This window comes from Saccopteryx bilineata, chromosome 1 (genome assembly GCF_036850765.1).
Source record: "Saccopteryx bilineata isolate mSacBil1 chromosome 1, mSacBil1_pri_phased_curated, whole genome shotgun sequence".
NCBI classification, from domain to species: domain Eukaryota; kingdom Metazoa; phylum Chordata; class Mammalia; order Chiroptera; family Emballonuridae; genus Saccopteryx; species Saccopteryx bilineata.
The window spans coordinates 6,324,146-6,339,846 of record NC_089490.1 but is presented as its reverse complement, the minus strand read 5'-3'; the positions used below and the strand labels follow the sequence as shown (position 1 = coordinate 6,339,846).

General features: G+C 58.2%; 1 protein-coding gene across 2 annotated transcripts; it reads right to left on the bottom strand.

The window, feature by feature from the left end:
• Positions 1-604: 604 nt before the first annotated feature.
• On the bottom strand, positions 605-15,429 carry TRIM39 (tripartite motif containing 39). 2 transcript variants are annotated; one of them, XM_066256631.1, is made up of 7 exons: positions 15,293-15,429; positions 10,870-11,329; positions 9,589-9,711; positions 5,319-5,549; positions 3,818-3,840; positions 3,187-3,302; positions 605-2,557 (listed from the first exon to the last, which is right to left on the bottom strand). In XM_066256631.1, the coding sequence occupies exons 2-7, from the start codon at positions 11,320-11,322 to the stop codon at positions 2,010-2,012; spliced, it is 1,494 nt and encodes a 497-aa protein (XP_066112728.1). In that variant the 5' UTR covers positions 11,323-11,329; positions 15,293-15,429; the 3' UTR covers positions 605-2,009. The 2 variants fall into 2 exon arrangements, with proteins under 2 accessions (XP_066112728.1, XP_066113589.1); XM_066257492.1 differs by having other exon boundaries at positions 9,589-9,684.
• Between the last annotated feature and the right edge of the window lie 272 nt (positions 15,430-15,701).

The following is a 15,701-nucleotide window of genomic DNA, read 5'->3' as shown; positions in this document are numbered from 1 at the left end:
GGCTTCCCTCACCCCATAACCAAACGCACACACTGTTCATGCAGGGCTGACACACAGTAGCTAGTCCTCACTATCTCCTAGTCTGAGGTTCTGGAGCCCAGAAACCTGTCACCTGCATCTCCCGCCCCTGAAACTACACCCCGCCCCCAACAGCGACAGACTGGGACCCCAGTCCCTTCTCTCTGACCTGGCCATTTGTTCTGTTTGGCTTCCTGTGTTCACCTCGGGTTCATGGTTAACGACCAGCGATTCCTGGGGTCAGAGTAGAGGGATGAGAACAACTGGGGGGGGAGGGGGAGGACGACCATGAATGAACCTGAGACAGGGCGAGGGCAGCCTGGGTCAGGGCCTGCGAGGCCTCTCCCCTCTCAAACCCGGCAGGGGACCAGGCCTCCAGCTGGGCGCGGGTGGCTGAGACCTCTTCCGGGATGACTTCCTCAGGTGTCCCCAGACTCACATGAAAGGGGTGTGTTTAGAATGTGGATGCCCAGGCCCACAGACCTTAGTCAATCACTATGGGTCAGCCCAGGGACATGTGTTTTTAACACCCAGTGATTCTTACACATTAACAGGGCCGTCGTCAAATGACCACACTACACACAGATCACTTCAGTGGATCTTTGTTCCTTATTGTTTTTCCAACCAAAGCATCTTGCAACAAAGAAACCACAGTCAAGGCACGAAGGTAAGAGGAGTGGACAGCGTCCTGTTGAGGTGGTGGAGGGACTGAAACGCCCTCACTGAACTGCAGCTTCTCGTCCCAACCTTCTGTGAACTCCGTCACCGAGCAGCAGACTGTCCGAGTCACCAGTTTGGTTTGGCGTGCATCGCTTGACCTTTTTTTGACAACATACGCACCCTGCAGCTTGGTTTATTTTGGCCTAACACGAAGTGGTTTACATTCTCTGGTAGGGGAATGGCCAACACGCAGAAGACCGGCTCCTGTGCACACGGGTTCCAGGCCAGATGCACACAGGCAGGAGGACGCTGCCCACCCGGCCCTTCCCCCACACACCACCCTCTTCTACCCCGTCTTCAGGGTGAGAAAGACCCATTTCCTTTCTCCCTTTCTGGCTAGTACACCTTTGCCAGGTAATAAGGCTGACAAAGTGGGAGTAATTACTTAGTAACATTCTTTAAGGCCTGAGCTTTGGATAGAAATACTGTGTCCTCTAATACCTGGCTCCCTCCTTTCCAAGTTCCCTTGGGAGAGCAGAGAAAGGGTAGACCGTCTGCAGGAGCTCCGGGACCCCCCTGAAGAGTGAGGGGGCCGACGTCTTGGAGACGATCAGCTAGGAAGGCAGGCAATAGACCAGCTCTGCTGAAGGCCGAGACAGGGCCCGGGTTCTCCTCTTGTTCCTTCTCACCCTCCTTCCCACACCACCGCCTCTGGCCAGCCCCACTCACGGTGGCAGCCACATGGTGGCAACAGAAGGCCAAAGAGCGCCCTCTCCCCTTCATCAGCCTCTAGGGATCTGGTCCTTTCGCCTCCTTCCCTGACCTTTGTAACCTCCTTGATGCCCACTCTGCCCTCCGAAAACCCCCTGAACTTCTAGACCCATGAGAGCAACTGTCACTTATTTTTATTTCGGGCTGGAGGTGTGTCTACCCGTGCTCTTCCTCAGGAAACACGGCTGTGGGGCGAGCCTCCCGGGGGGACGGACAGGGGCGTCCGTTTCCTCCTCTGGCTGGAGCGTCTCCCCCTCCACAGCCGCTCCGTCTCCGGGGCCTCTGCTCCTTTCCAGCCCGTCCTGCGCAACAGCAAGCCTGATGGTCTGCAGGGAGGTGATCCTGGGGACCCAGCTCCCGCCCTGACCGCAGGAGGGAGACAGCTGTGCTCTCACCCGGACCAGGCTGGTCTGCTCCTCCACACAAACCGTTCTAGAAACCAAGGTGTCTCCCAGATGGTTCAGGACCGGAACCGGGCCGCCGCCAAGACGCCCAGCAGCTCAGGGGAAGGCCCACAGCTCTTGGTCCTGCCTCGTCCGTGACCCCCACGTCCCTCCCTGTCACTCCCAGTCTGTGGGGGGCCTGATGGTGAGGGGCGCGGCGTTCTTCCTGCCGGCCCGGATGCCCGGGTAGAAGAGAGGCCACAGCTTCTCCGTGAAGGTGTCGGTGAAGGTGTAGATGTGCGAGCGGTCCGTGACGTTGTAGAAGGACAGTGTGCCGGCCTCGTAGTCGAGGAAGATGCCCACCCGCTTGGGCTTCACCTTGATGTGCAGAGGGGTGAAGGGCGTGGTGGTGGCCGCGTACTTGTCCCCGTTCCACAGCCGCACCCGCCAGTAGCCCGTCTCGGGCAGCGGCGTCAGCTCGCCCTTGCGGCTCACGGAGTCCCGGCACACGCCCACGGCCCAGTGGGTCTTGTCGCCCACCTCCACCTCCCAGTAGTGCCGGCCCGAGGTGAAACCCTGCGCGGCCAGGACGCAGGGGTAGAAGGTGAAGCGCCGCGGCGTGTCCGGCAGGTCCCGCAGCCGCGTCTCCACGAACTTGACGCTCTTCCGGTCTTCCGACAGGACCAGGTTGGGGTGCGCCGTCTCGGGGTCCAGGGTCACATCCGCTGGCGGGAGAAGCCAGAGTGGGGAGCTGGATGAGGACGGGAATAGCTCAACGCGCCTGCCTCGCAGACCCTGCCCCGAAAGGGTCCCCAGAACGCTGTGGTCTGGCTAGCTGTCTCAAGCCATGGGGTCACCTGAGGGAGGGAGGAAGCCCTGGCCTGCCAGAAAGAAGCACAGCGCGCCCCTGCCTGCAGGGCTGGCGGCCCAGGGCCCTCTGCCCCGCCCTCCTCGGGCCCCAGCACCACCCTCTCCCCTGGGCAGAGGAGCCCAGGCACAGTCCAGGGGCCGGAAAGAGTGGGCAGTGTGTTCAGAAGGATGCAGAAGACACCCTCAGGGTTATGACTGTTTACACTGAGCGGATATTAACGACATTCCCTTTCACTCTCAAGAGCGGACATGTTTTAGGTGAATTATTTAATCTTCCTGAGTCCCTGTTCAGAAAGGTGTGGCCCTAAGAGTGGAGGGCAGCGAGGCTTTTCACTTGGAGCTCTGTGACTCGGTGACCAAAGGCCGGGGGAGGGGGCGGGGCCACGGAAAGTGACAGCTGGGTAACTGACCCGGCTACTGGAGGGCCTATGGACCGTCTCCCTCCGCTGACCCCTCTGCAACTTCCCTTTGGGGAACAACTCACCGATGAGCTGTTTGAGGATCTTCCTCAGGGCGAAGTACTGTCGGGGGAAGTTGCTGAAGTTCCTTTCCAGCTGTATGGACACCGAAGTCACCTCCATGGTCTTCACCTTTTCACATCTAGGAGGGACAGGCAGACGGGAGAGGGCAGGGTCAGGGGCGCCATCCTGCCGCTCTCCCCTCACTGAGGACAGCCCTGCCCACTGCTTTCTTCTGCCCGTCTGGAGAGCCACGCCGTCCCCTGCACCAGTCCTTAGCCGGGAGTGAGTCTCAGAACTTTCTGGGAATAGTGTTATATTGCGTGCAGGTGGGCAGCTCCCTTCCGCCTCCCAGCCCCTTCCTCCTGCCGTCCTGTTTGGACACAATTCCACATTCAGGCAGAGGCAGGCTCTGGCCACACCATCTTGGCATCTCCTTTGCAAGGAAGTCCTGATGCTCAGAGGGAAAGAGGTAAGGGGCTGCTGTTCCCAGTCATCTGCTCTCTAACTGGCTTCACGGATGTGACAGACCTTTCCCCAGAGTGACCCAGAGGCTGCGTGACTTTCCCATCCTTACTCCCCCAACTAACTCCTCACTGGACCCTCTGTCTCTCAGCCAAGCCCTAAGTCACTTCAAGAGATGCAGAAACCACTTACTTTTCCAGGGTACTTTTGACATCCTAGAGGGAAGGAGAAAAGAAAGCAGCATTGGTCCTGGTGGTCACGGCTCTATAGGCAAAGGCCCCCCGTCCTCCCGAGTTCTAGACCTCTAGAATAGGAACAGGGCACACGGAGGTCACAGCACCAGGCAGAGAGCTCCAGGGGATGGGTGCTAGATCTCTAGAATAGGAACAGGGCACACGGAGGGTCACAGCGCCAGGCAGAGAGCTCCAGGGGATGGGTGCTAGACCTCTAGAATAAAAACAGGGCACACGGAGGTCACAGCGCCAGGAAGAGAGCTCCGGGGACTGGTGCGTCTCTCCCAGCCTGCCCCTGCTTTCAGCCTCAGGTCACTGTGAGCGTGGTCACTTACATCACTTCCACGTTTCCTGTTTGTCTGTGCTCCTCGCAGACACTGGGGCTCAGCGCAGGGGACAGGGATTGTGTCTCTGCTCTGTGCCCCAAGTACCAGCCACACACCCGTCTCCTTGAGGGTGGGTACAGAAAGTTCCAGACTGGCGGTACAGGGATGGGCCAGACTCCCCGTTACAGTTTGATATCTCCCGTCTGGCATTGGTTAAACATTAGTAACGTGTGCCGATCCTGATTTGCAAATACTTGGGGTCCAGAAGACAAAGGAGACACATCTCTGTCTCCCAGGACTGCCCAGTTTAATGTGGAAGGCAGAACACAGACAGGAGAGGACATGAGAAGGCACATCAGGAGTCCATCCGCATGCAGACCCGTGTGCACACGCCTCACTGAGACACGCTGCTGCAGACCCGTGTGCACACGCCTCACTGAGACACACGCTGCTGCAGACCCGTGTGCACACGCCTCACTGAGACACACGCTGCTGCAGACCCGTGTGCACACGCCTCACTGAGACACACGCTGCTGCAGACCCGTGTGCACACGCCTCACTGAGACACACGCTGCTGCAGACCCGTGTGCACACGCCTCACTGAGACACACGCTGCTGGTCTGAGCTCTAAGGGAAACGTTTCCTACGGCCTGGCTAAGACCACGCATCTGCCTAAGAGAACAAATGATTTCAGACATTTAGAGGCATTGACAGATCAAAGGCAATATATTATTCATACATAATTCCAGTGTCCTTCAAGCTAGCACTCCATCCCTTTTCCACATCAGGTAGACCAAGTTCCAGGGCTTGAAAGTAACAGTAACTGCATTTACACGACTGTTAGCAGAGTTTTCTTTTTCCACAAATTCAGACTAGACTCCCTCCTCCAGAAGAGTGGGTCTCGTTCTTTGGTACAGGCAAGCACAGGGTTGTTGACAAGACAGAACACAGACATGATCAGAAGGGGCGGGAGGTACCGGAGGGGCTTTCTGCAGCACAGAGCCGGCGGTGCCGGGGAGAAAGGGCAGGTCAGAGGAGCAGAGCGGAGGGCTGAGCCTCCCGGGCCGACAGAACGGCCTGCGCAAAGCTACCCCGTGCTGGGCCCGCGGGGCCGCGCGGGGACGGAGGTCGAACCTTAAGCATCTCGAAGCCGGACTGCAGGCACTTGCCCTCCACCTCGGCGGCCAGGTGGGCCAGGTCGCGGCGCCTGTCCCCCAGCTGGGCAGCGTTCTCCCGGAGGCGCTGCAGAATGTCCTGCTCCTCCTCCTCCAGCCGCGACAACAGCGTCTGCTGCTCCTCCTCCAGCCGCCGGTGCAGCTCCTCAAACTCCTTCAGGATCTGCTGGCGCCGGCTCTCCACCAGCCTCTGAGGGGAGGGGGCGGGGCTGCTTAGCGGGGGCGGGGGCAGCGTGCCCCCCCAAGTGTATGAACTGACAGATCCCAGTGTCACGAAAAGCAGTGACAGGACAGCGTGTGTGCGTGCGTGCGTGTGCGTGTGTAGGGGTGATGAGTGGGTGGAATGCAGGGTTCCTAACTGGTAAAGAGGAAGCAGAAAGGCTCTTCCTCATAGAGCCACGTTATCCTCTGCTGTCACCGTATCTGCAGGGCACTGCCTTTTTTTTTTTTTTTTGTATTTTTCTGAAGCTGGAAAAGGGGAGAGACAGTCAGACAGAATCCCGCATGCGACCGACCGGGATCCACCCGGCACACCCACCAGGGGCAACGCTCTGCCCACCAGGGGGCAATGCTCTGCCCCTCTGGGGCGTCGCTCTGCCGCGACCAGAGCCACTCTAGCGCCTGGGCAGAGGCCAAGGAGCCATCCCCAGCGCCCGGGCCATCTTTGCTCCAGTGGAGCCTTGGCGGCGGGAGGGGAACAGAGAGGAAGGAGGGGGGGGGGTTGAGAAGCAAACAGGCGCTTCTCCTATGTGCCCTGGCCAGGAATCGAACCCGGGTCCCCCGCACGCCAGGCCAACGCTCCACCGCTGAGCCAACTGGCCAGGGCCAGGGCACTGCTTCTTAGGGAGGTGCTACCTCCCTCTAGGGATGCTCGGGGAAGGGGCGGTTTGTTTGCTGTGATTGGGGACGTTCCTGGAGAAGACGCTGGGCCCCTGGTGTGTGGGACTGTCCTGCCCCATCTTCCGAGGCTCTGCTGGCCGCTCAAACACCAAGGCCTGACCTTGCATGCTGTTTTATATACAAACACAGAGTGACTCTTCAACACATAATATACACCTGAAGTTTTCAGGAACGATGAACAAGCCCACACTTTGTTTTTCTTAGGACTTGACCAAAAGTTGTCATTTTGAAAAATTATGTCACCAAGAGTTAAGCTGCTTGTGGTGGTTGAGTCAATGTTATGACACGATTACCTCAGTCTGAATCTATGTTTGCTGCACTGCTGACGATGTCACATGTAGTTACGAGGATAAAAGTGCAGGCCCTGGCTGGTTAGCTCAGTGGTAGAGTGTCGGCCTGGCGTGTAGGAGTCCCAGGTTCGATTCCTGGCCAGGGCACACAGGAGAAGCGCCCATCTGCTTCTCCACCCCTCTCCCTCTCCTTCCTCTCTGTCTCTCTCTTCCCCTCCCACAGCCAAGGCTCCATTGGAGCAAAGTTGGCCCGGGTGCTGAGGATGGCTCCATGGCCTCTGCCTCAGGTGCTAAAATGGCTCTGGTCGCAACAGAGCGACGCCCCAGAGGGGCAGAGCATCGCCCCCTGGTGGGCAGAGCGTGGCCCCCTGGTGGGCGTGCCGGGTGGATCCTGGTCAGGCGCATGCGGGAGTCTGTCTGACTGCCTCCCCGTTTCCAGCTTCGGAAAAATGAAAAAAAAAAACAACCCTCAGATATTTGCTTTGTTAATGTATAGAGGCCTGGCCTGTGGTGGCGCAGTGGAGGAAGCGTGGACCTTGAACACTGAGGTCGCTGGGTTGAGATCCGGGGCTTGCCTGGTCAAGGCACATGTGAGAAACCACCAATGAACAACTAAAGTGAAGCAACTGCGAGTTGATACTTTTCTCCCCACTCTCCTCCTCTCTCTGTAAATTCAATAAATAAAATCTTTTTAAAAAATGTATAAAGGACTAAGGTAGCCTGACCAGGCGGTGGCATAGTGGGTAGAGCGTCGGACTGGGATACGGAGGACCCAGGTTCAAGACCCCGAGGTCGCCAGCTTGAGCATGGGCTCATCTGGTTTGAGCAAAAAGCTCACCAGCTTGAACCCAAGGTTGCTGGCTTGAGCAAGGGTTACTCAGTCTGCTGAAGGCCCGCGGTCAAGGCACATGAGAAAGCAATCAATGAACAACTAAGGTGTTGCAACGAAAAACTGATGATTGATGCTTCTCATCTCTCGCTGTTGCTGTCTGTCTGTCCCTATCTATCCCTCTCTCTGACTCTCTCTGTCCCTGTAAAAAAAAAGAAAAAGAAAACAAGTTTCATTAAAAAAAAATAATAAAGGACTAAGGTAATAATACTAGCTTTCTGTTAAAATGTCATTGTTAAAAAATTAGTGTTTCTGTTATTTTCTGTGTTTAATTTCTGGTGATCCCTAAATCTCAACACCAAAAGCTCATGGCTTGTTCTGGGACCCTTCCTGAAGCTTCCAGCTGTGCTCTCTGCCACGTCACACTTGTCGTGTCTTCTCGGCTGTAAGCTCCAGGAGGGCCAGGGAGTTTGCTCGTCATTGTCCCCCAGTGTCAGACACAGGGTCTGACCTACACTGGGAGCTTAATGACTACTTATTGATTCATGCAGAACTGGGGCACCTGGTTTGCCACAAACTGGCCACGTGATCTTGGACTAAACAGGCTTGGACTATCCAAGTTCCATTTCCACCGTGTAAACTGGGGTAACACCTACCGTACACGGTGTCTCGTTCCCACTGGTCAGAGAGGACCTCTAGGACATCCTTCCCTTTGCCTCCTGGCTTCTCATGGTCCCACTCATGCCAAGTCTAACCTGCACTCAGAAGTTCAACCCGGGCAGAACCCTAGGACCTAATACGACGCTGATCATCTGGGATTTCACAAACAGCCAAAGAATTCAATAAATACGAGTTACCGATACTGCTACTATCAGTACCTGTTCACTGTCCAACTGAAGAGATAAGACAGATACCAAAACGCCGTGCCACCAATGTGGCGATGCTATGAAAAGAACGCCCACAGTGTGAGAATGGAGAAAGCTAACTTCGGAAAGGTCAGGAAGAGCTGCACAGGAAGCGGATTTCACGCTGCGGAAGGACGGACAGGCTCCGACAGGTGGAGGATGGGGTGGGAAGAACACTCTAGGACAGGGGTCCCCAAACTTTTTACACAGGGGGCCAATTCACTGTCCCTCAGACCATTGGAGGGCTGGACTATAAAAAAAATCTATGAACAAATCCCTATGCACACTGCACATATCTTATTTTAAAGTAAAAAAACAAAAAGGGAACAAATACAATATTTAAAGAACAAGTAAGTTTAAATCAACTGACCAGCATTTCAATGGGAACTAGGCTCCTCTCACTGACCACCAATGAAAGAGGTGCCCCTTCCGGAAGTGCGGCGTGGGCTGGATAAATGGCCTCAGGGGGCCGCATGCGGCCCACAGGCCGTAGTTTGGGGACCCCTGCTCTAGGAACAGCATCTGGCATGCTTGAGCAGACCGGAGTTAGGCAGTGCCCCTGGGCAGTTCCTCTGGGAGCTCTGGGTCAGTCCCTTTCCCCTTCCTCTCGGGCGGCCCTTCCACACCCTCCTCTCCTCGGTCCCCCTGGGAAACTGAACCCCTGCGCTGGGCGGCGCGTCCTTCCCTGCCCCGATGGCCGCCCGTACCTTGAGCTCCCCGCTCGGTCCCCCTGGGGAACTGGACCCCTGCGCGGGGCGGCGCGTCCTTCCCTGCCCCGATGGGTGGCCCGTACCTTGAGCTCCCCGCTCGGCCCCCCTGGGAAACAGGACCCCTGCGCGGGGCGGAGCGTCCTTCCCTGCCCCGATGGGTGGCCTGTACCTTGAGCTCCCCGCTCGGCCCCCCTGGGAAACAGGACCCCTGCGCGGGGCGGAGCGTCCTTCCCTGCCCCGATGGGTGGCCCGTACCTTGAGCTCCCCGCTCGGCCCCCCTGGGAAACTGGACCCCTGCGCGGGGCGGCGCGTCCTTCCCTGCCCCGATGGGTGGCCCGTACCTTGAGCTCCCCGCTCGGCCCCCCTGGGAAACTGAACCCTGCGCCGGGCGGCGCGTCCTTCCCTGCCCCGATGGCCGCCTGTACCTTGAGCTCCCCGCTCGGCCCCCCTGGGAAACTGGACCCCTGCGCTGGGCGGCGCGTCCTTCCCTGCCCCGATGGCCGCCCGTACCTTGAGCTCCCCGCTCGGCCCCCCTGGGAAACTGGACCCCTGCGCTGGGCGGAGCGTCCTCCCCTGCCCCGATGGCCGCCCGTACCTTGAGCTCCCCGGGCTTCCTCTCCTCGGAGGCCTTGCAGCGGCTGATCTCCTGTAGCTTCTGCTCCAGCGGCTCCAGGCACTTCTGCAGCTTCTCCTGCGGGGCCGGAAGCGGGACAGGCCTCTGGGGTTGGCGGGCACAGCCCGTGTTCAGAGGTCAGCCCTTTGCTCTTAAACCACCTGCCTGCACCCTGTCCATCTCACCACCTCTCGATCCAGCTCCCTCCTCTGCTGTCAGCTGCGATGTCAGGTTCTTACAGGTCGCCCTCTGCCACCAGCCTGCCCCTCCCGCCCTCCTTGCTGGACAGACTTCCCTCTCCCCGAGTCTCGGCGGTCCAGCTGTCAGCAACCTATCCATCTCCTAACGTGAGTACCTGCCCACCACTGTCCAAGCGGCCTTCTGGACCCGATGTCCTGCTTTGACCCTGTACTCCCCGCCCGCTCTAACCACCTGCAAATATGATAAACCCTTGCTTACACTGCGAACTACCTTACAGCTTGTTTCCAAGACTTTATTAACATAATTAAGCAAAGTACTTGATAAAGCGCTAAGACACTGAAATCTCTAGTTCCTGGTACTCAGACATGTACCCTGCGCCCCCACAATAACTTAAACCAGATGTCATGTTATCCGTTACTTGGGGAAGATGCAAACAGAAGCCAGGGTCAGCTTCCTCTGGCGGCGATCGGCCTGACGTGACACGACACTACTCCCAACACAGATGGGAAGGGAGGGGGCGTTCTGAGCGGGGCCAGAACCAGGAGACCAGACCTCTCCTTCCTTCTTCCCAAATAGGGTCTCCTCCACGTGGTCTCCTTCATTTATGAAAACTGTGGTCCACTCCAAGACCACCCGCACTCAAATGTGTCAGAGCAGTCAGACACTTGGCGGTGCTCCTCACCACTGCTGTCTCCACGCTTGAGGACACCTTGTCAGACGGACTGTGTGTCCCCCTGTGGAGGCTCTGGGGGACTGGACTGAGGGCCAGACACAGCCTTGCCCTCAGGAGCTCACCGTCCTCTCCCCAGGGGCCCCGCCCCCGCGCCTCCCTCCTGCCCCATGCTGAGGTCACGGGTGTCCCGCCCCATGCTGAGGTCACGTCACGGGTGTCCCGCCCCGTGCTGAGGTCACGTCACGGGTGTCCCGCCCCGTGCTGAGGTCACGTCACGGGTGTCCCGCCCCGTGCTGAGGTCACGTCACGGGTGTCCCGCCCCGTGTTGAGGTCACGTCACGGGTGTCCGGCCCCGTGTTGAGGTCGTGTCACGGGTGTCGCTTCCTCACCTTGTACTCCTGGGTGGCGTCGTCCAGTGGCGTGACATTGTGGGCCCGGTGGGTGTGAGATATTGCACATATCAGACAGACGGCCTCCTGGTCCTCGTAGCAGAAGAGGCTGAGGGCCTCGTGGTGCTGGGGGCAGAGGCTCTCGTCCCGGATCTTCCGCTTGACCGTCTGCAGCTGCTTGGCGATCTCCACCATGCTGCCCAGCTGGCGATTGGGCCGCAGACTGCGGTAGCGGGAGGTCTTCCGACAGACGGGACAGGGGAAGTCCCTCTCCAGGTCCTCCCACCAGCGGGTGATGCAAGCTTTGCAGAAGTTGTGCCCACACTCGATGATGACAGGCTCCTTCAGGTACTCCAGGCACACGGAGCAGCTGGCCTCCACCTGCAGGTTCTCCAGAGCGGCGGCAGTGGAGGCGGCAGAGGCCCCGGCCTCCAGCAGGCTGGTCTCGGCCATCACTCAACTTAGGGAACAGCGAGGGGCGGAGAGAAGGGTTAGCTGGAGGCTCAGCTTCTCTTTGCACCCGTCCCCGCCCCGACATTCATCCACTGTAAAACCCTAACTCCAGGAGCCCGCTGACAGTTACAGCTCTCTTCCGCTAGAGTCAACCTTCTGTTGCTGCTGTTCCTCCATTTTCAAACCCTGTGGCTGAGCCATCCAACTAGTTTTATTTTCTCCTCAGCAGACTGACACACAGCTGCCCTTTCTTCCTTCCCCTCTGCTCTCCCTCGTTAGACACAGGCTGCCTTCTACTCGAGTCCACACTCTCCTCTGATGCAGGCTCAGCCACTCGTCCCCAAACCAGCAGCTCTAGACCAATGCACCTTAGTCTGACGCGTTTTCCTAATGAATGAGACAGGAGTTTGGGAAAGCACCAAGCACCGCAGAAGTCAAAGTATTAAGATTCTGTTTTGTTTTTTTTTGTATTTTTCTGAAGTGAGAAGTGGGGAGAGCATGACCAGGCGGTGGCGCAGTAGATAGAGCGTCGGACTGGGATGCGAGGACCCAAGTTCAAGACCCCGAGGTCGCCAGCTTGAGCGCAAGCTCATCTGGTTTGAGCAAAGCTCACCAGCTTGGACCCAAGGTTGCTGGCTCGAGCAAGGGGTTACTCGGTCTGCTGAAGGCCCCGGTCAAGGCACATGAGAAAGCAATCAATGAACAACTAAGGTGTCGCAACGAAAAACTAATGATTGATACTTCTCATCTCTCTCTGTTTCTGTCTGTCTGTCCCTAACTATCCCTCTCTCTGTAAAAAAGAAGTGGGGAGACAGAGACAGACTCCCGCATGCGCCAGACCGGGATCCACCCAGCATGCCCACCAGGGGGCGATGCTCTGCCCATCTGGGGTGTTGCTCTGTTGCAACCAGAGCCATTCTAGCGTCTGAGGTGGAGGCTGTGGTGCCATCCTTAGCACCTGGGCCAACTTTGCTCCAGTGGAGCCTTGGCTGCAGGAGGGGAAGAAAGCGACAGAGAGAAAGGAGAGGGGGAGGGGTGGAGAAGCAGATGGGCGCTTCTCCTGTGTGCCCTGGCCGGGAATCAAACCTGGAACTTCCACACACTAGGCCAACGCTCCATCACTGAGCCAACCGGCCAGGGCTAAGATTTCTTAAATTAGGTACACTTTAAAGTGTAATGCCATAAAAGAATTTTATTATAATAGTCCATTGGGCCCTAAGCTTGAGTCTCTGCCCCTGTTCTCTCACTGTAACCAATGGTGATAAATGGAATTCGTTAGGCAAAAGCAACAATCTCTTCTTCCTTTACCAGACTAGACTAAAGGAAGTATGCCCTCTTTTTGGAATAAAGTGATTCACACCATATCCCATTTCTATTTGTGCATTTGGCCATTTGGAACTGCTGAAAAGCGATACATTCATGGCAACTATACTAAAGAGAATATTACTGAGCCTAGGCCAATAACTTTTTGATAACAGAATATTTTAAATTTTCAGCAGTGACTGGAGTCTTATAATAAACAATTGACAACTAATTCCTTGGATGTCCTGTGCCTCCAGGTAATAGGTTTTGAAGCAATGGAGAAAGAAAAGTAAAGAGGCAATCAAGCCCTGGCAGGTTGGCTCAGCGGTAGAGCGTCGGCCTGGCGTGCGGGGGACCCGGGTTCGATTCCCGGCCAGGGCACACAGGAGAAGCGCCCATTTGCTTCTCCACCCCCCCTCTTTCCTCTCTGTCTCTCTCTTCCCCTCCCGCAGCCAAGGCTCCATTGGAGCAAAGATGGCCCCGGGCGCTGGGGATGGCTCCTTGGCCTCTGCCCCAGGCGCTAGAGTGGCTCTGGTCGCAACAGAGCTACGCCCTGGAGGGGCAGAGCATCGCCCCCTGGTGGGCGTGCCGGGTGGATCCCGGTCGGGTGCATGCGGGAGTCTGTCTGACTGTCTCTCCCCGTTTCCAGCTTCAGAAAAATACAAAAAAAAAAAAAAAAAGAGGCAATCAAATTCTCCCGGAAGTGAAGCCTCAGAAGTGTAAACGCATCGAAAAGATACATAAAACAGAGGCTGGTCCCCTACCTCATCCTTAAAACATTGCCACTTTTTTTGGGGGGGTATTTTTCCAAAGTGAGAAGAGGGGAGGCAGACAGACTCCTGAGCCCAACTAGGACCCACACAGCAAGCCCACCAGGGGGCGTTGTTCTGTTGCAACCAGAGCCATTCTAACACCTGAGGCAGAGGCCATGGAGCCATCCTCAGCACCTGGGCCAACTTTGCTCCAATGGAGCCTTGGCTGTGGGAGGGGAAGAGAGAGACAGAGAGGAAGGAGAGGGGGAAGGGTGGAGAAGCAGATGGGCACTTCTTCTGTGTGCCCTGGCCAGGAATCGAACCCGGGACTTCCACACGCTGAGCTGACGCTCTACCACTGAGCCAACTGACCAGGGTCAAAATATTGCCACTTTCATAGGAAATGCCTGATGTCTCGCCTGACAGGTGGTGGCACAGTGGATAGAGCATCAACCAGGGATGCTGAGGTCACCGTTCAAAACCCCAAGGTCACTGCTTCTCGGCTTAAGCACAGGCTTGTCAGCTTGAGCATGGGATCATCTACATCAGTGGTCCCTAACCCCTGGGCAGCGGACCGGTACTGGTCCGTGGGCCATTTGGTACTGGTCCACAGAGAAAGAATAAATAACTTACATTATTTCCGTTTTATTTTTTTAAAATGACCAGATTCCCTCTGTTACATCCGTCTAAGACTTACTCTTGACGCTTGTCTCGGTCATGTGATACATTTATCCGGCCCACCCTAAAGGCTGGTCCGTGAAAATATTTTCTGACATTAAACCGGTCTGTGGCCCAAAAAAGGTTGGGGACCACTGATCTACATAAACCCACGGTTGCTGACCTGAGTCCAAAGGTCGCTGGCTGCAGCCCAAGGTCATTGGCTTGAGCAAGAGGTCACTGGCTCAGCTGAAGACCGTCAGTCTAGGCATGTATGAGAAGCAATCAACGAACAACTAAGGTGTTGCTACTATAGGGTGATGCTTCTAATCTCTCTCTCTCTCAAAGGTTGATTTCTGAATCTCCATGGCCCCTGCTGTCCACCCCCCCTCCAAGGGGCCCAATAGCAGGACATCTTCAGTAGGTCTGTGTGCCGAGAGAGAAGCGGCCATATGATGAGTTGGATTAACAATGATTATTCATTCTTCCTTTATACGATGATGGGTCACGCGAAGTGTTTACTTGGGAGTAGCAACTTGTTTGGACCTCATTTCTTCCCCCAACCAGGACTGTTCAAGTCAGATGCGGTTGCCCCGGCCGCCTAGGGCGAGCTGCACCGCGTGCAGAGTGAGGGAGCAGGAAGGAGCTAGGTCGGGATCGAGACGGGCAGAGAGTGGTGCGAACACGAGGGGGAAGTGAGTGGAGGGGGACTCGGGGCTGCAGCCCCCGCGAGGGCTGTCATCTCTCCCTCTCGTCCTCGTGCCGCCCCCGGAGGAGGGCACACTTCAGGCACGGCCCCGTGTTGTTTCCACCACTGCGCGGGGTCCCGCACCCGCGCCCCTGTCCTGAGCGTGGTCCAGCGCTCGGTCCCACCCCCGGTTCCATCTCCTCCCGGCCGAGGACGCGCAGGGGCTGGACCGGGGAGAGGTGGGCGGGGAAGGACGCGTGTGCAGGTGAGGGGTGCGACGCGGAGACGGGGCGCCCTCCGCTGGGGCGCAGCCGAGACCCGCGGGGACGGCGGGAGTCGGGACGTGGGGGGGACGGCGGGGTAGCCAAGCAACGGCGGACGCGCTGACGTCGCCGGGGCGGCGAGCGCCCGCCCGGGCCCGCGGCGGGGGAGGCAGCTGTGGTTACGTGCGGGCCGGTGACGCAGTCGCGGGGCGCTGGGGGCGCGGCGTGCGGGGCTGGCACGGCCGGCCGGCGGGGGCGGGCCCGGGGTTCCGGGGTCCCCGGCGCGGCGGGGGCGGGACTACACCTACCTTCCCGGCCTCGGTCCGGCAGTGCGGGGCGCGGAGCCGCCGCGGCGCGGCCTCCCTCCTTCCTCCTCGCCCCGCCCCCGCCGCGCCGCGCAGCGCGACGCACAATGCTCGCCGGAAGCGGAAGCCGCGCCGACAGGCCGGTCGGGGTAGCCGGCGGGGCCCGCGTGCGCGCGGAGGGGGCGGGGAAGCGGCGGCAGCGGCAATGGCGGCAGGTCCCGGGCGAGAAGGGGCCCGGAGGAGCGGGTGGCGGAGACGCGGTTGCCCAGGTGACCCGAGCGGTCCTCCGGGGAGAGGGCCGCGCCTGCGCATGCGTGCGGCGGAGCGCTGAAGCCCATTGCCCGTTGGGCGCGGGCGGGCGAGGCTGCGCATCCCGCGGCGGCGCGGGCGCGGGCGCGGGCTCGGGCTCGGG

Excerpts from the sequence above, each read along its gene's own strand:
- TRIM39 (XM_066256631.1), bottom strand. The coding sequence starts at position 11,322 with ATGGCCGAGACCAGCCTGCTGGAGGCCGGGGCCTCTGCCGCCTCCACT. Across the intron at positions 9,712-10,869 it reads ACGCCACCCAGGAGTACAAG|AGGCCTGTCCCGCTTCCGGC; the intron begins GTGAGGAAGCGA and ends CGCCAACCCCAG. Across the intron at positions 3,841-5,318 it reads CCGGCTTCGAGATGCTTAAG|GATGTCAAAAGTACCCTGGA; the intron begins GTTCGACCTCCG and ends CCTTCCCTCTAG.